General features: G+C 42.8%; 1 protein-coding gene across 1 annotated transcript in view; it reads right to left on the bottom strand.

Moving 5' to 3' along the window:
* The window catches only part of BRINP1 (BMP/retinoic acid inducible neural specific 1), a 172,896-nt gene that overhangs the window by 31,411 nt on the left and 115,520 nt on the right, over window positions 1–25,965 (bottom strand). The window contains exons 5-6 of the mRNA XM_029920697.1: window positions 23,965–24,070; window positions 2,318–2,554 (exon numbers count right to left, since the gene is read on the bottom strand). Of these exons, the coding sequence (XP_029776557.1) occupies window positions 2,318–2,554; window positions 23,965–24,070 (343 nt within the window). The remainder of the gene's footprint in view (window positions 1–2,317; window positions 2,555–23,964; window positions 24,071–25,965) is intronic.

Raw genomic sequence — 25,965 nt, 5'->3', positions numbered from 1 at the left:
TGAACATGTGCTCCAGTGGAGAGAAAGTGTGCCCCGTAAATCATTTCTGTGGCCTCTCCAGTGACTCAGCAGCATCTCAGTGTCTGTGTTTCCTTCCCTACCCACCTGCCCCCTGAAAGTGGTTTCTTCTTCCTCGGGGACAGGATTATGTGCTAAAGATCCCTCTGTCTCATGCACATAGCCTTCATGCCCTCTGTTTTTTAGCCATCTGCAGAATCTCCCTGCAGAAGCATTTTATCAAATGCTTCTTTTGTTTGAGGCTGAATAATTGTCCTAACACATTCCACCATGAACCTCTCTTCCATGAGTTCCTGGGATTTTGAATGGACTGGTGGGTCCAGGTCCGTAGGCCAGCCACAGCTCCATTTGAGCTGTGCAAGAGCAGAATCACACACGCCTCATGTACTCCCAAAGCTGGTGAAGGGGCTCAGAGTTCATGGAAACCAGTGGTTTCTCAAAAAGAGCTCAGTGGGGCTCAGCTTCTACCTGTGGTACACAGTGGCTCCGAGGTATGATTGTGTTGATCAAAGGGTTTCTTGGCTAAAGATTTAAATAAATTCAAATATTAAAACCACAAACATGTCTTCTCATTTATCAGATGAGGGAATTGAGGCCTGGGGGGTGGGCGGGGAAGGAGCATTAATACAGGACAGAAGCTGCCTCAAGCACTGGATTTGGAGTCAGAGATTCTGTTATGGACCCGTTGTTTACTAACTACATAACCCTGGGGGAGACACTGGGTGTCGGTGCCCTCCCCCGTCTCGGACACAGGAACATGACTACTCACTGTAATGCAGCTGCTGTCAGAAATTTAAGAAATATTAAGTTGTTTTAAAACACTGTGATGCTCTCTGCATAGGTCCATTTATTTAACAGATATCCGAGCATGCAGCAGATGCCAACTATCTACTTGACGTCTCTTCTTGAAAGTCTCAGGGATGCCCAAGCTTGTCCTGTCCGACACTGAGTTCACAGTCTCTTTTACCGAACCACCCAGGGTGTTCTAGCTCAGTGAATGGCACCAGCATCCATCAAATTGTCTAACAAACATCCCCCAAAAAGCTCTTGAATCTCAACACACTTCTCTTCAACATTGCATAGCCAGTGTAACATGAAGCCATGTGCCCTTCCTAACATCTCGGCATCTCCGCACCTTACCCACTTTTACCACCTGCACCACCATGCTAAGCACTTCACCATGCGCTCCCTCCAAGGCACCCTGTGACGGCCTCCTGCTGGCTGACATGCACTCACCCACGGACTTCTGCATCAAAATCTGACACTCTTCACAAAGGCGCCTCTCCAGACCTGCTGAGGCTCCTCACCTCATCAACCTCCCCCTGCATGGCTTTGCTCACAGTAGCCTCTCTTTCTTCACATGATTAAAATGTCCAAGTATTTGTATGGTCATACAATTCATGTCTGGCTTTCACATTAACTAGAAGCTCCAGAGGAGCACCTGAGTGGCTCAGTCAGTTGAGCATCCAACTTTGGCTCAGGTCATGAGTTCAGGGTTCCTGGGTTCAAGCCCTGTGTTGGGCTCTGTGCTGACAGCTCAGAGCCTGGAGCCTGCTTTGGATTTTGTGTCTCCCTCTCTCTCTGCTCAGCCCCTGCACATGCGCCCTCTCTCTCTCTCCAAAATAAAATAAACATTTAAAAAAACTTTAAAAACACCTAGAAACTCCAGAAAGGCAGAGTTCCAACTTTGTACCTCACCCACTTTAAGGCCCTGGGTGGCTGAATTTCCTCCCCTGAAATTCATGACCATGAGTCTTCCTAACCACGAAAAGCAGGAAACAGCCAAGTACTTGAAAAGTTACTTTAGCTTCAACAATCTGTGAATTGTTTGGAAATGTCTATCTGTATCAATATCTATATACACGTACATGTATAAAAATGCATATACACATACAGATTCACACTTACATATATGGTTGTTTCTATAGAAAGATGGTGTGCACACACCCACACCCCTCCCCCCCACACACACAGACTCAGGAATCAATACAAAGACCTTTAACTCTCCATTCTCCAGAGGCTTCTATGTGCTATATGGCATTACTTTCTCTGTCTTCTGGGTACAATACAGACAATAACGTCTTTGACCACAAACTCGATTATGCGATTCATTATTCCATTCAGTGGAGATTGACTGAGTACCTATCCATGACAGCTACCAGACTGGCTCTGGTCCCTCCAATGTGGAAGAACTGGAGTCACTGAGTATTCCCCCATAGTGGTCCTAATTCTGCTTAGTTTTGTTTTCTAGGCTTGGCTCAGGGCCACGGAGGCTGTGTGACCACGTTAGGCTCTCTACCTGAATTCTCCAGGTCCTTATAAGCTTCGGCCCAGGACTTGGCCATGTTGGCCAGCGTGTACTCCATGATCTGGATGTCGGTGATGGGGCAGTTACACTGTGGGAACTCGTCCGCACACTGACATTGACACTGGCTGTTCTGGCACACGTACTCTCCCTCGCCGTTACACATGATGTAGCTCAAGGCCGACTGGACAAACTTCTCTTGCAGATACTGAGGGAAGATTATCTGAAGACCTGTTCAAGAATAGCAAGAAGAGGGAAAAAAAACAAAGGTTAAAGAAGGTGTTTCATTAACAGTTTTGGAAGGTGAAGTATAAGAATCTGAAGCTGTTAGCTTTCTCCCTGCACACTGTAACCAAAATCTTTCTGGGCCTGCCTCGATCCACACAGGGCCCGGTTGGTGAGGGCCTCCAGTCACCCTGTGTCTACTTAAACTTCTCAAGTCATGACCTTGGCTACCTCTGAAAGGCACACTCTCTTCTGTTACCTTAGGACTGAGGCCGCAGCCATATGTGGTATACACCCTTTTCCTGTTTGGGAGGAAACCTGTATTGAAAGCACAGGATTATAGTTTATTTTTTCTTGTTTCCTTCGTTTCTTTTGTTTTCCTTTTTTAAATATTGATTACCTCTATTTATGAAGCACAAGTCCTGAGCTAGGCACTGGGTTATAGAGATAAAAAAGACAAGATCCTTGCCCTGGGGGAGTTTACAGTATAATCAGCAGGGATAGACAGGGACACACATCATCATAACACAGCTTTATGGACCCGGAGCAGAGATGGCCATACAAGGCAATTGGATGGAGGGGATTGCACATAACATTGCTTGGATGGCAGGGAAACCTTTATAGAGGAGCCAGCATTTGGGTTTCTTGAAAGGTAAATAAGAGATCACCATGTAAAAAAGAACAGGAAGCACATTGTAAAGAGAGGAACAGCAAGAATAAAGATGCAGATGTTTGGGAGGTGCTGGTGAAGAAACGGATTTGGACAGGTGGGGGTGCAGTGCTGACGGGGGACACGTTTCAGAGGGAAGTGGAGGCCAAAGTGTCCAGGATTTTCGTGTATGCTAAGGGGTCCAGACTTAATCCTGTGGATAATGGGGGTGCTTTGGTAAATTTCAAGGATAAGAGTGATAAAGAACAGTGGTATAATTTCATAAGACTAGTGCATCATAAAAATAACATCAGTGCAGAATGACATCAGAGAGGATTGGATTTTTTTTTCTTCTTTGCTCTGAACCCAAAGAAGCCAAGGCCCAGGGAGGGGCCATGAGTGGCCCAAGGCTATAGGATGAGTACTCTGGACCACACCTCATAATCTTGTCTCTATACTTGAGAAATCACAGTCTTAATCCTGACAGCCAAGGATGGAGAAGGCTCCATCTGGGTACATGCACTACTCATGTTCCCCTGGGACGTCATCATAGCAGGCCATTGTGTAGGGTGCCCAAAAGAAGGCTAAATTAATTATGAAAGACATTTCTCTCCACCTCGTCTGGTGCTGCTGACAGTTTCAGTCACCAATGCCTATGGGGGTAATGGCTTAATGACCCACTGTGTGAGAAATAACTGTGTTCTTTGTATTAAGTGTTTTTCTTATTCATGTTTTAGGGACACACCCTCGTCCTGCTCATCAGGGACTTGCTGAATAAGCTCAGCATGTCTCTCATTGTACTTCACGGCTGTGTTTCTAGATTTTTATCTTTCCCTCTCTCGCTCTCAAATTATTAAAAATGAAGCCCCATCATTTCAGCCTGTCTTCCTCTGGCAGCTAAATAAGGCTATGTTCAGAAAGGCATTGTGGGAGGCACCTGGATGTGCCACAGTCGGTTAAGCAGCGGACTTTGGCTCAGGTCACGATCTCACAGTTCAGGAGTTCAAGCCCCGTGTCAGTCTCCATGCTGACAGCTCAAAACCTGGGGTCTGCTTCAGATCCGGTGTCTCCCTCTCTCTCTCTCTCTCTGCCTCTCCTCCGGGCGTACTCTGTCTCTCTGCCTCTCTCTCTCTCTCTCAAAAATAAAGAAACATTAAACATATTTTTAAAAAGGCATTGTGGGAAAGAGGATGATGCCTTCAGCACACCTTACTGCAGGGACCCAGAAGATAGTTCAGAGCTGGGCATTGCTAGTCAGGCTTCTCTAACTTCCTAGACATATCATGCCAGTCATTCAACTTCTCTAAGCCTCTGCTTTTTCTTTTGTAAAATGAGGGTGCTTTTAGATTGCTGACAGGGCTAGGTGAAGGAATCCCTGCAAATCGTCACAAGTTTCTGGCACATGACAAGCACACAGTAAATGCTATTTGTTCCTATTTTTGATGATGATGATGATGATGATAGTGATCCTGTGATTGACATTTTTTAAAGTTTCAACAGAACCTTCAGGATAAATGAACACTAGCTGTGGGCCATCAGAAGAAGAAAATGGTCAGCAGGCAGTCTTGAACTCTTTGTAGAGGAGGGTTTAGAATTCTGTGCTTGGCGAAGTAGCATGGCGGTAGGGGGCAGGGGGCCGGCTATTCAAGAAGGTGGATCCACACCAGTACGTGTGGAAGGCATTCTGACAGGCAGATGGGGCTATGGGGCTTGGGCACTGGGCAGCTGTAAGACGGGGTGAGCAAGGGGTCCGCGTGATTTTGAGTGATTGCTGGGAGGGGCTCACAGCATAGGAGCATGAGACAAACACCAAACGATGGGGCAAATCGAATCAAGCACTAGAGTGAGCTCCTTCTCAACTAAGTGTACAATTCTTTCAGAGTATGCATTACTGAGTCATTTTATCTGTATCACTGTTTTTCGCTTCCAAAGCAAAATTTATTTTTAGCTGATCCCAATCCCCTATAGGCATCTGAGTCTACGGATTGGGGTTAAGTTTCTGTTGGAACTCTATAGACTATACTCTCAGCCCTATTTTTCTAGCTTGCTCATCATTTTCTTTCTCCCTTTTGTAGGGGATAAAATATTCTATTCTTGGTCCCAGCCCAAAAGGAATTTGGGGAGAGCATTTTTAGAAAATTGCGTCAAATCATTTCTCCGTTTGGCAAGGATACAAAAGGCAGTATTACCTACTCCATTTAATGCAACCGAAAACAGATGAAGTTTGGGGTTGGGGGGTTTCTGGGAGCAGCTGAAACACAAAAACTGATTGCTCTTTAAAAATGGGAACTCAGATCGTGCCGAGCTGTCTCTGAGGCAGAATCTCCTGGGCAATTTTGAAAGAGAATAATGAAGACATAGCAATTAAAAAGCACTTTTCTGCAAAATGTCATTACTGTTTAAAGTTACATAACCATTTCTACGGTAGCGGAGGTTCACAGAGCAGTCACTGCCACAGTGGTCGCACGATGACCTGTGTCCAACAAAGAGGCCCATTGCTGACCTCCGAGGCTGGCGCCTGAGTACTGCTGGCTTCAATGGGAGTCATAAATAACGTGGAGTGGGATTTGGCCTGTGGAACCACTGTTTGAAAGATATACAGCTGCCGGCTGGGGTGGAATATTCTGGCCCCACAGTTCCCAGAGACACAGAGAGAGACAGGGTGGGAGGGGGAGAGAGAGAGGCCACCATTATTGGCGTGCATGTAAATTTTGCCTCAAAACACCCAGGAAGGCAACGGCTGGGACTTTCACTTTCACACCAAGTCACTCGTGCTGAACATATGGGATGTCTCCCCCTAATCTCATTATACTTTTTTTTTCTTTAACAAAAAATCTTGTTATACTTTAAAATGGAATGTGTCACTGTTGTGCGAAGTGAGTGGGCAATGTAGATATGGGAACATCCACGTCATCTTCTTTCTCTTTTCCTAATTTTTGCTTTATCTCCCTTAGTCCTCCTCCCACTTCACCTTCAACGCAGACATCTCAGGATCTTCTTTGTATTTTACATACAGTCTTTGTGTGGAGGAAGGATTTCTCCTCTCTGTCACACAATAGGATATCTCTATTTCCTTGCTTCCTCTCTCCGTATTTCTTAATATTCTATTCTATTCCTTTTTTTTTTTTTAACACACCAGGCATCCTGCCATTTTCTGGTCCCTCCCTTGTGCTGGTCTTGTCCCCCCTAGAGTCTTTGCAAGTGTACCTCCCAGTGCCAAGAATATTCTTTTCCCAGATCTCTGCATGGCTCCCTTGTCCTGCAATCCAGGCCTTCCCAGATCACCCATATTAAAATGCCTCTTCTATTTTCCTCCTAGGACTAGTTACTGACAGAAATCACCTTTTTAAAAAATTTTAATGTTTTTAATTTTGTTTTTTTGAAAGACAGAGACACAGCACAAGCACGAGAGGGTCAGAGAGAGGGAGTCACAGAATTCAAAGACAGGCTCCAGGCTCTGAGCTAGCTGTCAGCGCAGAGCCCAACATAGGCTCACAAACCGTGAGATCATGACCTAAGACAAAGTCAGATGCTTAACCGACTGAACCACCCTGGTGCCCCAGAAATCATCTGATTCATGAGTTTTCATATTTGTTTTTACCTTCCCCAGTAGGGAGTGGGCTTCCAGGGGACGGGAGCTCTGTCTGTCCACTATAGACCCCCCCCCACTCCCCGTGCCAAGTATAAATTAAGGCCAAGGTCAGTATAGGCTCTAGGCACTCATCTTTTGAACTTTCATTCAATAATCATTCTCCTTTGCACTCCAACTGGAAATAAAATAAAGTTAGTCCCTAAAATCTTTGAGAATATTGGAATTGGCTCTAAGTTGGCCTAAAGCCCCAAAACCAAAGGAACAGACTCGAGTTTCAAATTCCAGAATTCTGACTGGGTTCCGAAACCCTCGAGGGCCTTTCACTCTCTCTGGCAGGAAAGAATAGGAACTAAGACACGCTCCTGCCTCAGTGCCCGCAAGGCAGCTCTGGTACAGAGTGGCCTCTGCAGGTGTCTTAGCCTCTCTCTGAAATTCAGGCTACCTGCCTGTGAAGCTCAAATCCCAGGGCTGTTGGGAAGAACAACTGAGCAGGAAAGGCACAAACAGAACCCAGCAGGAGCCTGGCTGCTATGGGCTGAATGTCTGTGCCCCCCACCTCTTCACACCCCCCATCCAGTTCATATGTCAAAGCTCCAACCCCGAGAGCTATGGTATCAAGAAGTGGGGCCTTCGCAGGTTATCAGGTTTACATTGGTCACAAAGCGGGGGTCTCCATGATACGATTAACAGACTTATAGGAGGAGGAAGAGATAGGAAAGCTGTCTCTCTCTCTCCCTCCGTGAGCACACACTAAGGAAAGGCCATGTGTGTGCACAGTGAGAGCACGGCTCTCCACAAGCCAGGAGCGTGCCTTTACCAAGCATTGAATTCGCCAGCATTGTGATCTTTGACTTCCAGCCTGTGGAACTGTAGAAATGAAGGTCTCTGGTTTAAAGGACCCAGTCTATGGTATTTTGTTATAGCAACCCAGGCAGATGGTTAGCATAAATAAGTGTTCAATAAATGCTAGGTCCCCCTGTTTATACCACATCAGAACATAAACCATTCTCTGAACCAAACTCGAGTCCTTCTTGGAAATCTCCTCCTGGGTAGCCCCGTTTGGACCAGTAAGAAACATGTCCAGAGAGCATCATCTCATAATACCATTAATGGAATTACAAGTCTCTGTTATTTGTCATTCCATTGGTTATACTTTCTTCCTCTCTTTCCCCTTTCCTTCTTTTCTTCTCTTCTGACTTCTTTGAGCGCAGGCCCTCCTGTGTGCCAGGCATGGTGCCATGGACACATGGGGTGAATGGGGCAGGCACTCCCTGCCCTCACGGACCTCACAGCTTAGTAGAAGAAGCAAACATGTCAACAAGCTGTTTGGAAGCAGGGAAATCAGGGCTCTACCCAAAGCACGAGGTTGCTCAGGGAACACAAAGGAAAAACACCTAACCCTGGCGGCACTAGGGGCAGTCACAGATCCTCTCCCGCAGGAAGGGCTTCTGGGCTGAGATCTAATGGATTCACTGGAATTAGGGGATGAGAGGTCTACAGGAAGAGCAGTTTAGAAAGTGAGAATAGCGGGCAGAGGGGAAGAAGAAAAAAAGAAGAAGAAGAAAGTGGGAATAGCATGTGCAAAGGACTCAACCAGCAGATCTCCTTCCAGCTAAGAAACTACTTGACCATCACCTTCCTTTCTGAATAAGGTTCACCTGTGTGTGTGTGTGTGTGTGTGTGTGTGTGTGTGTGCGCGCACGCGTGTTTGCTTCCAGGTTCCCTAGAGAAGAGAGGAAAGCATTCCCAGTGTCCCAGAGAAGATCAAGACTCCAAAGGGAAGACTGACAAGGGGCAGAGATCTGCCAGCTTATTAGAGGAATGGCATTGCTTACAGCAACAGTGGTCAATGATCCTAGTCCATTACAGACAAAGAGTTTGGCTGAGATTCAGAAAAAGAAATGAGGGCTCACTGCATTGTTGACTTTCAACCACTGGGGAACACTGAAGGAACATAAGAACTCTCTGGGGACCCCTACAGTGAATTCCTTGGTACCTTCAATGACATGGTCAGCACCACAATCTGAACCAGGCACTGGGTCCAGGCAACTGTGTTGAGTGAGCTAGAGAAAAGAGGACCCAATCAACAAAAGCTGAAGGTACCTCTAAGATTTGCCGAGTGTAGTTCAACCTTCATCTCTGACCCTGATCTTGCTTTCTTTTGCTATTAGGAACTCTTAGCCTCCTCCTCTTCTTTCAACAAGTAGTACACGGGGATGTGTTGAAGGAGATGCTTCCATTTTCTGAGGACACCAAGGGGCTACTTGGAGATTCAAAACTAAAGCATAAAATCCAAGTACAAGAGACAAAGGTCTGAACCAATGATTGAAACATAAAAAGCAGCATCATGTCTGGGACATAGTAGGTGTTTAATATTATGAAGATGAAAGAAAATGAACTTGGAGACAATCGTTAGGGAAGACATCGTGATGTGTGTGGGATGTGGGTAGATCTTGAAACAGGAGCACCGTTTTTAATAGACACAAAAGGGCAGCCACAGCATTCCCTGGAGGGGGCGTACCTTGAGCAAAGATGAGTCAGAGTGTAAATACCTTGGATCAGTCAAAGTCTTGTTCAAGGCAAGGACCATATTCCTTTCTGGTTTTGCTTGTTTGTTTGTTTGTCTTTTGGATGGGCTTTGTTTTATCTTATCTATACTGTAACGACCTAAAATAGTAGTAGTTTTGATACATGTTCTCTTTTCTGACCTATTTCTTTACATATAAAATGCAGGAATTTTTTTTTTTTTGGGTGCTAAGAGGAAGGGGGGGAAAACACACGATTCTATTTTGGTTTAGTAGCAATATTGTTCTCTCCTATTCTTGCATCAGAATGTGGCCCCCTGATGATATCTCTGAGCCCTACAGAAGTCTAGCTATTGCCTTGTACCCACTATGTTCTGCGTGTCAAATTCTGTCCATTTCCGAAAAGCACGGGCTAGGGAGAACAAGAAGTGTACCTTTTGCAGAAAGTCGGCCTGATCCCCTTCCTCGTGAAAGCCCTGGGATCTCAGACTGGCAGATAAAGGACTTTATGGCTCCAACAGCCATTCTGAACTCCAGTGTAATGAAGGCATGCAGGTCAATTACCCATCTGTTTGTGTTTCTATTGCTGTGAATTACAGTATCCATCGCTGACAGCTCATTGGAGTGGAATGAAAATAAGACGATAATTCACCGGGTGAAACCGTGCAGAAAGGGCGAAAAGGCTATGATCTCACTCAGAAGTTCAGCCCTGTCTCCGTGATGGGTCATTTGCACTCGGGGAAATGAAGAAAGGCAGCTACCTGGGGAGAAAGTGGGTGGGTTCTGGCGCCCCCTTCTGGACAGAGTAACCTTTTGTGTTCCCAGGGATCACCCTCTATTCTGTGGGATCGTGAGGAATAATAGACTTAGAACCCTTAGATAAAAGATTCGGGTAAACAAAGTTACCCGATGGTAAACTAAAACCTTGTTTTACCATCGGGAATTTTGAGGGATGAAACAGGTTGCCTTAGGAGCTAGAAGACTCCTCATCACCGGAAGCATACAAGCAGAATTTAAAGAACCCAGTGTCCAAATGGCATGTGGTTATCATTAACTCATATTTGGTGCTCCTCCCCTTGCAGTGTCCTCCCTTTGAAAAAATTACACACCCCCCCACCCTCTGCACGCAGATCGGTTCACATGACACATTTTAGCCAATGAAATGTGAGAGCAGGTGATGAGTACAACTTCCAAAGTTGAGCTGTAAGAATCCACATGCGGGTTTATGGGTTTCTCTATCCCACCACTACGAACACAGAAATATCCCACATGGAGGCCACCCGAGGAGCAGAATCACAACTGACTTGCGACCGTGATGTATCCTAAGCAAGAAATGAGCATTTACTTTTGCCAACCACTGAGATTCAGGGATTGGTCATTAGCACAACACAACCAAACCTATACAAGAGTTGGCAAACTGCAGCTCATGGGCCAGATTGACCCACAGCTTATTTTTGTAATTAATTTTATTGGAACGCAGCCACACAGATTGTTTCAGTACTGTCTATAGATGCCTTCACATTACAGTGGAAGAGCTGAGTGGTTACAACAGAGACCGTGTGTGGACCACAAAGTCTAAGACATTTACCGTCTGGCTCTTTGCAGAGAAAGTTTGCTAGCTCCTGCACTAGCTGACCATTAAGGTTCTTTCAATCTTGATTTTCTGTGCATGTACTCTGTGCTGTTCATTCACTTATTTTTATTTTTTTATTTTTTAATGTTTGTTTATTTTGAGAGAGTGAGAGAGAGACAGAGGCAGAAAAAAAAATCCCAAGTAGGCTTCAACTCTGCCGGCACCGAGTCCTTCTCGGGGCTTAGACCTACAAACCGCAAGATCATAACCTGAGCCAAAATCAAGAGTTGGACACTTCACTGACTGAACCACCAGGTGTCCCATTAAATGACAATTTGAACTATGAAAAAGCAAATATGGTTAAGCTAAACTATGAAATCACCAAGGATAAGGAGGCCAACATAAAAATTCAATTTCCTAAAATTTCAACATGAAGGTACCCTTACAGAGGGCGTTAAGAAGAGATTGATTCTATCTAATTTTCTTCTTCTTCACAAAATTCATGATAAATACCCAAACCTGACACCTATCAACCCTGTGCTACCTGATCCCCAGATCAGTTGATATGTCCAAATCTCCTCTATTTCCTTTTCCTTGCTACAGCCTGCCACACCACTGTCACTGGCCCTCAAATGTAGAAAGTTCTCTGTTCAGATCTTTGCCTCCAGCTCTTAGTAACCACAGGACCTTGGGAAGATCAACAGGCTTAACCTCTCTGATTCTCAATTTCTTCATTAGAGCTTCCATTGTGCATGTAAAAACTCAAATAAAGCATTTTGTATCTTGTGGTGGTATTTTGATTACATGATGGATATTTCAAATTCACAGAACACTTCACCTCAAAAGGGTGAACTTCTCTGTATGCAAATTATGCCTCAATGGACTGGACAACAAAATCGATTAGATTACACATGTGAATCTCTTAGTATAGGTTAGTTGTTTGACTGATGTCATTTCTTGTCCTCACCCCATTTTCTATTGCTTTCCCTGGCAATCTCAGACATCCCCTCTCTTGGTACCTGGAAACACTGTGCACACATCTCAAATTTTAACAGACTGCCTATCACACCACATTATGTGCTTGTGTTCATGTTCTTCCTGGTCTGTGATCTCCTTGAATACCAGAGGCAATGCCGCATTCATGTTCCCTCTCCCCGTCAGCAAGCACATTAGTAGATTCCTGGTCAGTGTGTTTGAAGGGAGCTGAATTTAGACAGAACATGTTTCAGAGAGGACTGTGTTTTTCTGCACTATGCTTGCCACGCTCCACCTCTCTACAAACATCCCTCCTGAGTAGGCCCTGTGTCATCTTCCCCAACATCATAGCTTGAAATCTAGAGCTATTTCAACTCTGATGCAGTAGGGAAAAGAACAGGTGTTCAAAAACATCCTAGTAAAAAAAACACAGAGACCAAAAAAAAAAAAAAATCTTAAGAGAACAATGATGTAGTAGTCTTGACTACTAATTTTAGCATATGTTTTGTTTTGGATCTATTGCTACAAATTATGAATCTTGAGAACTATAACAGTTTCTTATATTTCTTGGCATTCTTTCCAAGATATCAAGCACAGTGTTAGATCACAGTAGGTGTGCAAAAAATAAAACTGCTCAATCCAGCAACGATTAGTAAAGTCTGTCCACCCACCAACTTATTGAGCCAGGAGTTGTTCTAGATGCTAGAGATATGGAAAAGGAGTAAGACACAGTTTTCTGGTCTTAGGGAGCTCCAGTTGGGTGAGAACAAAATTCATAAGTATAAAATTATAATAACACACACACATAAATACACACGAGTTTCAGTAGAAGAAAAAAGAAGCAACTTCAACTTTTCTAAGAGTAAAGGAATCCAGAAGAGTTATTTTGGACAAGACTGAACCAAAATGGTATGAATAGTTGAGCATTTTCCAAGTTGTACTCTACAGAGCCCTTGATCTGCAAATGTAACCAAGATAAAATATATTCAGAAAACTCTATATTTAACCTACCTCTTGAGACTCATAATATATATTAGCATAGTTAAGGCACTGAGAAGTCCTGAAGTAAATAAGTGTGGTTTATGCTGTAATACTGGTGTTTCAGTATTACTGAGCTTTTGTTACATTACTGTGTGGTAACAACCTCAAAATCACAGTGGCTTATAACCACAAAGGTTTATTTCCTACTCATGTTTCATGTTGGCTGGGTTTGCTCTGCTTCAGATGTCTTCTTCATTTTGGATCTAGACTTGAAGGAGCAGCTTCGCTCCGGTGTATGCCATTATCAACACAGAAAGAAAAGAGCAAAAGCCAAGCCACATGATGTCTCCTCCTGCTAAGGTAGGGCATGAGTTATGTCCTCCCACATTCTATTGGCAAAAGCGAATCACATGGCCAAGTGCAATGCCAACTAGCTGGGAAGTATACATCTCCCACAGGACAGCACTGCCAGTCACATGGCTATGCAATGGTGTATGTAATCCTCTTAGGGAACGAACAATGGGCTCATACAATCTACCCCAAGATTAACTTATTTTTATGCCAAACCTTTTCTTAAAAAAAATTCAATTACTATATGATCCAGCGATTCCATTCTTAAAAACACAGTCAAAAGAATCACAGATATATATTCCTACAAAAACTTGTACACCGATGCTCATAGCAGTGCTATTCATGGTGGTCAAAAAGTGGAGAAAATCTCTATGTCCATCAACCCATGAATGAACAAACAAAATGTGATATATCAGTGCAATCAAATATTAATTCAGTCATAAAATAACAAAGTACTGATATGCTACAATATGGGTGAAGCTTGACAGCATTTTGCTAAATAAAACGGAGCCAGACACAAAAAAAGCCCTACATATTGTGCTATTCTATTTGTATGAAATATCCAGAAAAAGCAAATCCATGGAGACAGCAGCCTAGTTGCTCGGGGCTGGAGGGAAGCAGGATGGAGATTGAAAGCTTATTTGAGATGGTGAGAAAGTTCTAGAACCATAGAGAGTTGGTGATTGTCGTACAATAATTATAAATATACTTAGCGCCACTTAATGAATTGTGCATTTTTAAATGGTTATGATGCTGAACTTTAGGTAATACATATTGACCCTAATAAAAAGACTAAGATTCCAAATACTCTGATGTGACAGTTCAAATTACTTTCAATTGGTAAAAATTTATTGAGCACCTACTATGAGCTAAACACTGAACTAAAGAGAAGTGAATAGTGAACACATAAAGAAGGGTATGGTTTCTACTCTCAGGGATCTTAATTACAATGTAGTAGCACTATGTGCAGCTGTGCGCATAAGACAAGGTGGAATGTATCTAGACAAGAATGATAATAAAGCCACATGGAGAGTGCTATGTTTGCAGTGCCAAAGGGCAGCTTAGTTATGACTAAGATGAATTGTGACAGAAAAAATAGGGATTGACTTAATAATCATAAATATAAACAGGTGCCTTGTCTACAAGGAATCAATGAATTAATTGTCACGGGTGGCTTATTTAGGTTTGGGGCACTCTGGTGCCTGGTTTCTGCCCAAACAATGAGACCAACAAGCTGTTGAATGAGACACGGTTGTTAAACCTAATCACCACACTGACTATTTACCAGCCAGGATTCCCCTGCTTGCATGCCTGGCCATGAATTCATTTGGAAGGTACCGACCCCGCCTGACTTCAATGCCAGTAGATGAGGGGCGCCTGGGTGGCTCAGTCAGGTGAGCATCTGACTCTTGATTTCAGTTCAGGTCATGATCTCACGGTTGTGAGATCGAGCCCTGTGCTGGGCTCTGTGCTGAGCATGGATCCTCCTTGGGATTCTCTCTCTCCCTCTCTCTTTCTCTCCCTCTACCCCTTCCCTGATGATGCCCCTCCCCCTTCCCCTTCTTCTCTTTCAAAAAAAATACAAAACAGGGGTGATCCTGATGTCACGTTTCTCAACATCAGCTTAGTCACAATTTCTACTTTCTGTCCAAGTGTGAGTCTTGAGTCACCAAATGATTCCAGATGTCCCCAGGAAAGTGGCAGCCCATTCATTCTATAGCCATGTACACTGGGTATATTGCAAGGTCTTAGTAATCTGTGTTCTCAGGTATGTGATCCTTCCTGGTTCTGGGTCTTTTTGAGAGTGTGACAATAGCTATAGAAATGGCACATCTATAAACATACACAAATTAGCAAGTCATTTTAGGAAAATCGTAGACTTTCTAAAGTAAATAGCACATAGAAAGGGCTATGTAACTATTTGCTCTAATAAAAATCACGATTATGATTTATATACTCCAGGTTGAAAAAAAAATCCAATGTTTTAAAAACATTGATGTTGAATGAACCTGGGTTCAAATTCTATTCTTCCCCCTACAAGATAGTTACTTAACATCTGTGAGCCTCAGTTTTCAAATCTGGAAAATGGGTCATTGTTGGGGCTTACATGAGATATTGATATAAAGAAATGAGCTCTTTTCCTGGCACAGGAGAATTAGGCAGTAAATCATAATCATGAGTATTATTTTATGTCCGCCATATTGGTTTTTAGGTCAGGTGCTTTCTACATGTTTTCCAATGAAATGCAGAACAATGGCTCTGTCGCAGAGATGTTTTTATTCCTGTTTTGTAGATCAAAGACCTGGAGAAGCTCAGAGAATTAACTAGTCCAAAATCTCATCATGATCAAGTCTGCCCTCTGGATCCTCCTTATTCTATTTCTGTTCTCACTGAGTCTTTCATTGAGACTTCAATCCACTTCTTAAGAGGAACTCCTGTTCTCCTCCTTACAAGGCTGAGAACAGAATGCTCCCTGGTGCCTAAAGGAAAATTGGTATTTGGATGGAGCCAACTGGGTGGACATTACCAGCCTCCTTGGTCATAAGCATTTACTGCTCTTTTATTCAGCAGGCCTTACGGACAGAGCCACTGGAAGGGACAAACATGGATCCCCATTAGTGCCTCCCAGACCCTACTAGTCAGACAAGAAGGGCCTAGTCATCAGCCAATGCCCGCACTCTGGGCTCGTTCTGTGAAGGACTTACCCCAAAGCTGCTGACTTGCCATTGGCAATGATCACTCAGCATTCCACCCTGGGGGCCCAAGGCCACATGGGGTGAGAGGGGGTGAGAGAGGAGTGAGCTTTGTGAAAAGAAAGACCAAATCATGCCCTGTACCCCCTTCCTCTACTACTACTACAGTTGAGCCATGACTTATCCCTGTTTAGTCACATCTAGAAATGTGCTGTGCTGATTCAGAGATCCCCAGCAAAGTAAAGAAGGCTTGGGGCCCAGGCAACAAGGAACAAAAAACCAGGGGGACCTTGGGAAAGTTCCCTCTCTGAGCCTCAGTTTCTCCATCTATACAATGAGGAGCATGACCCTTATCTCTAGTTGGTGGGAGGGCTGGACTGGCTAATGGACATAAACACAATGCTTAAGAGGGCGTAGCAGCACAAAAAAGAATCATTTTTGACATTTCTACACTCTGTTCTTCTGTTTCTACTGCTTGTTGCAACAGGAGTTTGGGCACTTATGATGCCCAGATACTGAGGAAAGGATGGTTGACGCTACTTCTCTTCATCAGCCTTCTCCTCCTGCTCTACCCTGCTCTCCCTCCTTAACCCTCTTCTGCTCTTCCTCCTCCTCCCTCAAGTCCCTTCCCCACTTCTTCTCCCTGACCTCCATTCTTTCCTCCACCTCCCTTCCTCTTTCTCTCCTTCTCCCTTCCTCTAGACCCCCTCCTTCCATTGCTCCTTGAGCACCAGTCATAAGGAAACATTCAATTCAGCAAACACGTATCGAGTTCCTATGTCCCTGGCACTGTTGAATATAACGAAAAACAAAGTTGGCAAGGCAAAGGCAAAAATCCCGTTTCTAAAGAAGTCTATCATCCAATCTAATAGAACAGATACCCCCCCCCATATGTTGCAAGGTACAGAAAAACCAATCAATCATGCCAGAGAAGAGGTCTTAAAGTAGACTTTTCAGAGGTGGTGGCATTTGGGAGATTAAAGGACATGACTCTTGCCTTAAAGATGTAATGTCCAGTGCAGTAGAAAAGATGCCTGTGCTTTGGGAGAAAGATCCTTGTCAAGTTCACCAGTGCCCTCCATGTTGCTCACTCCACTACTCAGTCCTCAGTCTTCATCTTCATCCTCCCAACAGTAGCATTTACACATTTGACCACAATCTCCATTTTGGGGAGCATTCTTCTTGTCTTCTTTTTTTAAGCTTATTTATTTATTTTTGAGAGAGAGAATGCATGAATGGGGGGATTGGGAAGGAGCAGAGAGAGAGGAAAAGACAGAAAAGCCCAGGCAGGTTCCACACGGTCAATACAGAGCTCGATGTGGGGCCTGAACCCACAAATCATGAGATCACCACCTGAGCCAAAGTTGGACGCTTAACTGACTGAGCCACCAAGGCGCCCCAATAACATTCTTTATTTGGCTTCCAGGACACCATATTCTCACCACTCCCTTTACACCTTCCCCGACCACTGCTTGGCTTCCTTTTCTTGTTCCTCATTCTCATTCCATTACCCCAATCCATCAATATGATATTCTCCATGGCTCAATAACTGAATTCCTTCTTTTTGTTTCTATCTATCTACACTCTTTTCCAAGGTTATCTCACTCTCACATCATTAAGTATCATCTCTATGCTCATTTACATTTCTAGTTCTTCCCCACCTCGACTTTCCAGATGCCCACTCAGAACCCACATTTGTATCTAGAACCGACTTCTCAAACTTGGTTCACCAGTTCCTTATGTTGTAGCAAAAGTGATCCCTCCTACAGTCTTCACCATATCAGCAAAGTAATTCCATCACTACAGTGGCTCAGGCCGAACCTTGGGATCATCCTTTACTTCTATCTCTCACAAACATTTCTCAACCCATCACCAAATAATGTCAGTACCATTTTAAAATGTACCTGTAGTGTAATCCCTCCTCATAACCCACATCTCCAGCTCTCATGGTCCTGGCTGCCATTTTGTCTTACCTTGGTAAATGCAAAAGCCCCCAGACTGGCTTCCTTTTACGTGTTCTTGCCCTCTGTGTAGTCTTTTCCACACAGCACTCATAGTGATTCATTTAAAATGTAAGTCAGGTCAGGTTACACCACTGCCTGAATTTGCAATGGCTTCTCATTTCATCCAGAGTAAAAGTCTAAAGTCTTTTCCATGGTCTACAAATTTCTACATGACCTGTTCCCTCACCATCTCTCTGATTGTAAAGAAAATATATTTCTTTGTTTGCTTGTTTATTGTCTGCTCCCCTAACACCCACACACTAAATATAAACTCCAAAATGATGGAGACTTCGCTTATTCATGGCTATATATCCAGCTCTTAAAAACAATATCTGACATATAGTTGATATTCAATAAATATTGCTAAATGAATGAATGTATGAATGAATAAATTTATGGATCACCCTAGATTTCAGCAAAATATTCTCTCTGCATCCCTTTCCACATCAGTGAGCTACTAAGGCAGAGCTCTGCTCTCTGTATACCTCACCAGATGGATACTAGATTAAATTACATGACAATGTCGGCAAAACACTCAATGGGCTTCTTGGAGAGAGAAGTATAAAAATAAGAAGTTATCATTATGCCATTAGCATTATTACTACCAGTTTGGCTGTTGCTGCTTTGACTACTAACAGCCTGTGATCATCTCTATAATCCCGTCTTTCTCACTCTTAATGTCCTCCTCCAATTCTCTTCTTTCTTTTTCCTATTTCCTTCTACCTTTGCCCTGTTCTGCAAACAGTATATGAAACACCACAAGGTGCATATCATTAGGGTGTCATTCACATCGTCCCCAATCCACCAAAATAAATCTCTGCAGAATCTCCCCTCCCAGCCTCCTTCAGCAGAATTAGGAGAAGAAAGAGGAAGAGAGAACAAGAGCATTTTGAGAAGCAAAAGCTCCGATGTCAGACTGTCAGGGTTAAATGTCAAGCTCAATCACTTACTGAGTGACTTCCCCCACCCCAGTTTCCTCACCGACAAAGTAGTGATGTTATTTATGCCTTTCTCATAGGAATGGTGTGAGGATTTAAAAGGTAATAAATGCAATTATATAATAAAATTAATGGAAAGTTAAAATAAATAAAAACAAATAAAAATGAATATAATAAAAATAAATGAGCACAGTCCCTGGCACATTAGGAAGTGCTGGATAAATGCTATCTATTGTTATTTCGGACTCCTTTGCCCTCAGTCCATGCAGCTGTCTTCTAGCTGGGCTGGACCACCTTCTGCTCTTTTATGTCTCTGCCTTATTCATGTCTTCTCTTTGCAGAGGATGTCAAGATGGAGCACATTATTAAATAAATTTTTAATAGATGCACATTATATACACAGAAGTGTATATATATATATATATAAATCATGTGCGCACAGCATTATAAATTTTCGCAAAGTAAACACACCCATGTGCTGCCATCCAGATAAGAAACAAAACATTATAAGTACCTCCAGAAACGGTCCCCATCTCCTGTCAGTCCTTATTCTCCCTCCTCAAAGGATAATGCCCTTTGAGCTACTAAAACAGTTGTGGGATTCTTGATTATTTGTATGTTTGTTTTTATCATTTTTGACCTGAATAGAAATGGATCATACAGCGTGTACTCTTTGTGTCCAGCTTCTTTTACTCTATGTTATGTTCATGAGATTCTTCCATACTGTTGCAGAAAAGAATAATTTATTTTCTCCAATTTCTGTATTGCAGCCTGTCATGTGAATGCATTTATACATTTTCTTGTTGATGGGTAATTGGGGCTATTTCCATTTAGAGGCTATTTTGAATAAAGCTGCTATAAACAGTCATGTCCTGTGGTGAGCATAGATGGCATGTCTGTTAGGCATATTCCCAAGAATTCTAATTTCTGGGTCATAGGGCAAGGGCATATTGAATTTTTCATAGATACTGCCAAAAGAGTTTTCCAAAGTGGTTGTACTGATTTATTCTCCCACAAGCAATACATGCACGTTTCCATTGCTCCACATCACCGCTCCTTGATGTTACCAGTGTTTTCCATTTGAACCAGAGTGATCGTGGGGTTAGAATACTAAATTGTGGTTTTAGTTTACATTTTATGAGGACTAGAAAAGTTAATCACCTTTGCAAATGTTTATCTGCCATTTTGATAGTCTTGTTTGTGAAGTGCCTGTTCATGTCTTTTACCCATTTTCTTGTCTTACCGGACAGTCTGCCTCTTTCTTGTTGGTTTTAGGAGTTACTGATTTGCACAGGGGTTCTTTGTCAGATACATGTATCACAAATCTTTCCTTCTACTCTGCAGCTTGTATTTTCTTCCTATCAATAGCAGCATCTGATACACAGAAATTCTTTTTTTTATTAGAGAGAGAGAGATTGAGAGAGAATCCCAAGCAGGCTCCATGCTCAGCATGGAGCCCAATGTAGGCCGTGAACCCATGACCCTGGGATCGTGACCTGAGCTAAAATCAAAAGTTGAATGTTCAACTGACTGAGACACCAGGCGCCCCTGGAAATTCTTAATTTTAATGTGGTTCAATGTATCAATCTTTTTCTTTATACCTAGAGCTTTTTGTATCCTACTGAATAAATATCAGCCTATCCAAGAGTCAAGAGACAGTCTTCTGTCTTATATTTAATAAGTTTTTTGTTTTGTTTTGGGGTACCTGGGTGGCTTAGTCGGTTAAGTGTCTGACTTTGGCTCAGGTCATGATCTCACAGTTTTTGGGTTCGAACCCACAGTTTGTAGGTCCTGTGCTGACAGCTCAGATCCTGGAGCCTGCTTCAGATTCTGTGTCTCCTTCTCTCTCTGCTCCTCCCCCACTTGTGCTGGGTCTCTCTCTCTCCTCTCTCTCTCTCTCTCAAAACCAAACATTAAAAATTTTTTAAAAATAAGTTTTTTTGTTTTACCTTCCACCAAGAGAATATTATTCTTCCTTTGATATTTTTTTCTTATGACTTTTCTATTTAGACAAGCCAAATGAATTACTCCCTTTTCTGAATCCCCATAATGGTATGCACTACTTTTATTAGCTCTATTATATTACATATTGTCTTAAATCTTATGTATTTCCCTTCCCTTCTTCTCTATCTCATCCCCACACTCCATTCACCAGATTATCTAAATTCTTCATGGTCTTTTCACTAAATTCTGGTCATGATGCTGGCTAAGTAACTCTAAAAGTGGCCTATTTTTTTCAACCTCAATTGCTACCTTCATGGTCTGAATCTGTGACATCTCGTCTTCAGGGCTGCAGTAGCCCTAACAGGTCATCAACCATCAGTCTACCCCTGTCTAACTAATTGACCACAGGACAGCCAGAGTGATCTTCCAAAATATTAATCTCTTGATGCTGCTTCCTTTTGTAAAACCTTTCTATGGTGCCCATGACCCTCAAATTAATGTCATTAATGTGCTGCACAGGCCTTCCAGGATCTGAAGGATTATTTCATTTTTCTCACTACTGATGTCTTTGCTTTAATCTCTTAAGACATCTTCTTTTCCTCAAATGCTCCTTCAGAGATACTCATTGTCTGTCTCCATATCCATGACCCTGACCTCTTCATCTTCTAGGGCCTATCCTATCTGTCTTCTCCGATTTCCTGGGAGGTTAAGTCCCCATACCTTCTGGTACTATGAAGCCTTCATATTTTTTCTCCACTACAATTCCTTATGCCTCTTATTGTTCATTTAGCCCATCTTCTCTGATAGAGTATATATTTCCTTGGGACACAAACTGTGCCCCACTACATCCTTATGCCCGTTTCAATGCCAATACAGGTTCTTAAAATAAAGCTGGAATCCTTATCATTTCCTGCCACTAGATTGGGTCTGGCTCATTTTATCCACATTGATGAATTTGACTACCTTTTCTTCAGGACAGCCCTTTAGGGATCTGTACACAGTCCTTTTGCCTCAAGTCAACTCTCTTCAACTATTCATCATAAGACACCATTCTTTAGGATCACTGTAGTTTCTTGGCATCCCTCTTGAAGTGGGATGCCCAGACCTGGCCCCAACCTTCCAGTTGTGTTCTGACCAATCTAGAATATGACAAGGATGTCACCTCCTTTTTGGGGGATAACATACTTCTAATAATGTAACCAATGGCACACCTGAGTTTTGGAGGACTGAGGCTCATACCATAATTGTTTCCTGAGAAAAGGAATTCAACATGAGGTGTGAAAGTCAATATTTAGAATGCGAAAATTTGGGGATCTAGACAGTGAGGGAGCCCTGGACCTTAAGCTTCATTAGCTTCATGGTAAATCAGTCTCTAAGTGGCCCTAAGACCTTAATACCTTCCTGGTAACATCTTGTTAATCCCTTCTAAATTTACTCCAATTATAACTCTCAGGTCTCTCCACTGCCAACACGCACAGCAGGGTTATCAAATGCAAGCTGGAGCCAAGCTTTCTGGACACAAACACTGCTCTCCTTTACCAGGTTGCCAGTAGGTATCACAGGAACTAATACGTGGATAATCCAGGCACGCCCAAGCAGATCTGTCTTTCTTATGTACTTTCTTATCAGGTTATTATCACACCCACTCATCCACCGTTCCTTCTACTAAAGGGGGCAAGGTTATTCTTTCCGTGTCTGAGGTTTGGTTTCATTGTGTTTTTCTTTTAACACTAAACCACTTTCTTGGCCTGAATTTCCTGGAGGGGTTTCCATTTAGTGCTCCCAAGTGACTCGCCCCAGCCTTCCCTGTGCCATTTTCCAACGATCTTCTCTAACAGGAGCATGAATCAAAGGATTGCCAAGGAACTAGGAGATAAAAGTCATATTAGACTCTGCTTAGCTCCACCTGCCAATCTCAGCTCCACTTTCCTCCCACTGACATTCAGAATCACCTTTATCCGACACCTTTCTAGAAGGTCACATTTTTAGTCTGCTCAAAGTTAAAGCATGCCATTCCCCCCCACCCCCAACTATAAAGTTAATACATTATCATTGTAGAAAAGTTAGAAAAAGAACTGGAAGCCTAAAATAAATCATCGGCCACCTAACCATCCAGGGGTAACCTCTTTTAACATCTCAGCATATTCCCTTGCAATATTATTTTTCCTTAACCTTTCACATTGTTAAGATAATGTCACACATTCAGTCAGAAACTACTCATTTTTTAAATTAATGCTATATCAAATCGCTTTCATATATTCTTGGAAATCCTTATAAATAACATTTTAGTACCTGCCTAATATTATGTGGTGTGGATACTACATAATTTGCGTGGTCCCCTCATGTGAAAAATTGAGATTTTTTACATCTTTTTTCTTTGCTATTATAAATTATGATTTTAAAACAGCACTATCTGTACTTTAAGCCTTATAATTTTTCCCTATAATCTCCTCACTTCTCTGTGATGAATTAATAAGGGTAAAATTACTATTTTAAAGGGTGTATTTTCCTTAAGGTCATAGATCTGACATAATTTTATGTCCTTATGACATTAAACAAATACACATGTTTAAATGCATCAACAAAGTAATCCCATAATTGTTGCATTTTCACCAGCAGTGCCTGAGTGTCTGTCTCTGTGCATCCTGGCAGCCTTGAGTGTTCTCATTGGTAAGCTCTGCTAAAAGCACACACACACATACATAAACACATATGTATGTGTGTATAAATATATTAAAGACTACAGATGACGAACGAATAAGGAGAAAGAAGATTACATAGACCCAAAAATTCTATAAAATGCTCTGTAGTTCTCGAAATTCAAATAACACCTGCCAAAATACATTGAAAATCAAACACAATAATCCAGGAAATTCAGACAGTTGGATATGAAATTTTAATATATATTAGGTCTGGAACATCTATAAATAACACTGTTTAGACATTTTCATCGAAATAACCAGATAAAGCTCACATTTTCATACTTTATATCTGAAAACTAATTAATATCCATGAATTTAATGTCTTGTATATGTTAAAATTTTAAAACGGCGTCATGTCCTGTCTTAAGTTCCATATTTGTAGTTTTCCTGGGTTTCTCCGTCTTTCATCTTTGTCTTCATTCTGCCTCCTCCAAATTCCCGGGCTGTCCCCCTCCCCCGCTCTGGTCCCCAATTCCCACAGGCATCCTACCTTGAAGGTGCAGTTTGCTCTCCGTGCTTTGCAGAAGGACGGAACTCACAGAGTCCAGATTGTCATAGCTGTTACAGCCCAGAGGCCCAGTGCGTGTCTCTGTAACCTGGAGTGGACATCAAGGGTGACAGGCGTGAGACAAGTGCCCTTGTCAGAGACTTGTGAGACAGGGCCCCACAGAGTCAGCCCTCAGCAGAGCAAAGCCGGCAGAGAAAGTCTCCTGGCCTGAGCCAATGGCCACTTCCTGGGCACCTTGCCTGTACCAACGACCACACTTGGGCTATCATCAAGCAGGCAGAGCAATCATACACACAGACTGGAGCCATTCCTTGGCTCTCACTTCACAAGGTCACTCTAAGTGTTATATAAATTAATAAGTTGAAGCACAATAGTATATTTCAAAAGCATGTGCTTTGGAATCGGGAGGACCAGCATTAAATCCTAACCGGGCCATGAAGTTGCTGTATGACCTAAGGAAGTCACTTACCTTCTCTAAGTTGCTGTGACCTGAAACTAGTAAATCCTTTCCAGGAAGGGTGTGAGACAAGACATGGTGGGCTTAGTGCCTGACACATGACATATGTTCGAAAATGGGCGTCGTATTACCCAGATCTCTATCATCTGTGATGAGTACCTGTGTGCTATTAACCAAGAGCAATAAAATTATCCCCGTTTCCTAGAAGAGGTTTCATAACCTTAAAGTTGCCATGGTTTAGGATGAAAGGAGGCACTCACCCCTTTAGCTTTTACTTCCCAGGACTTCACACAATCATTTATTAGTAGGTTTTGAGGTTGGCATCCAATAAAACATAGCCTCAGTTGTCAGGAATGGTGACCTGTGACATGGCCACATGAATCTCCAAACGCCAGCCACACCTTCCCCCAGCTGCAAAACCTCCCCTTTCTCAGCCTCAATGTCCCATCTATAAAACGGTAGCAATATTTTACCCATCTCAACAGGTTAAGAGATCATATTTTTGAAGTGTTTAGCATTCAGGAAACAGTATATAAACAGAGGATTAGTGAGTTGTGCTTTTTAAACAATGTATCCCTTTTTCTTTTTTTATACCAAAGAGTAACATCATTGTTATTGCGTGAGACTCAAAACTACCAATCCATTCTGCTAAGGATGCCCTAGGAGAGAAAGCTGCCAGCAGAACTTCCTCACTTGGGTCAGCTGATGGTCTTAAATAAAGCTGGCAATTCTAGCCAGCCGGTCGTGAGATAGTATCGAGAAATGCGAGAGAAAACGCCAAGTCCAAGACCGAGTGTGGAAGACAGTGGTACTGGAAGAATGGTTCTTTGAGTGGCCGCAGGGCAACTTCTCTGAGAAATTCCTGGGAAGGAGGGAGGCTGCATTTCCAGGCTGCACAAAAGAAGATGATCTTCTAATAGGGCCTCCATATCTCAATTCTACTTCCCATCCAGCGGGGAGAGAACCATTCGGTGATCATGAAAACCAGGCTTGGCTTCGCTCCGACTCTGATGGCTTCATAAAGATCTGTCTCTCTGGGCCGAGTCCCCTAACGACATAATCCCCCTAGTAGAGGCGATTCTTCGGGGATAAGCTGGCTCTTTGTGTGCCGATCTGATTTATTTCTCTCTTTCCTACCTCCCTCCTCAGTACCTCCCTCCCACAGCTTTCTGTTCGCTTGATCAATTTCTAACTCCTCTGCCTGAGTCTCCCTCAGTGCCTCCCCGCCGCCCCCCCCCATACACACACTTTTTCCCTAGAGATATTTTTGAAAATCTTAATATAAGGCTAGGTCTGTGCTTAATTCAGAAGAAATTGGATCCAAGATTGAGATGTGGAATGCAGGTATAATCTGGTTTAAGAAACTGTGAGACGCAAAAAATCTGCCCTGAACCTGTGAGAGAAACTAATCCTTTATATCAAGATTTCTCCCTCATTCTCTTCATAAAGGTAATTCCTGAATTTATTGCATTTAAAATAGAACTTTTTTTTTTAAATCCCTGTGCTCTAAGGCACTGAATTGAAAG

The sequence above is a fragment of the Suricata suricatta genome, chromosome 13 (genome assembly GCF_006229205.1).
Source record: "Suricata suricatta isolate VVHF042 chromosome 13, meerkat_22Aug2017_6uvM2_HiC, whole genome shotgun sequence".
NCBI lineage: Eukaryota > Metazoa > Chordata > Mammalia > Carnivora > Herpestidae > Suricata > Suricata suricatta.
Note: the sequence above shows the minus strand (reverse complement) of the source record. Positions and strands in the feature narration are given on the sequence as shown.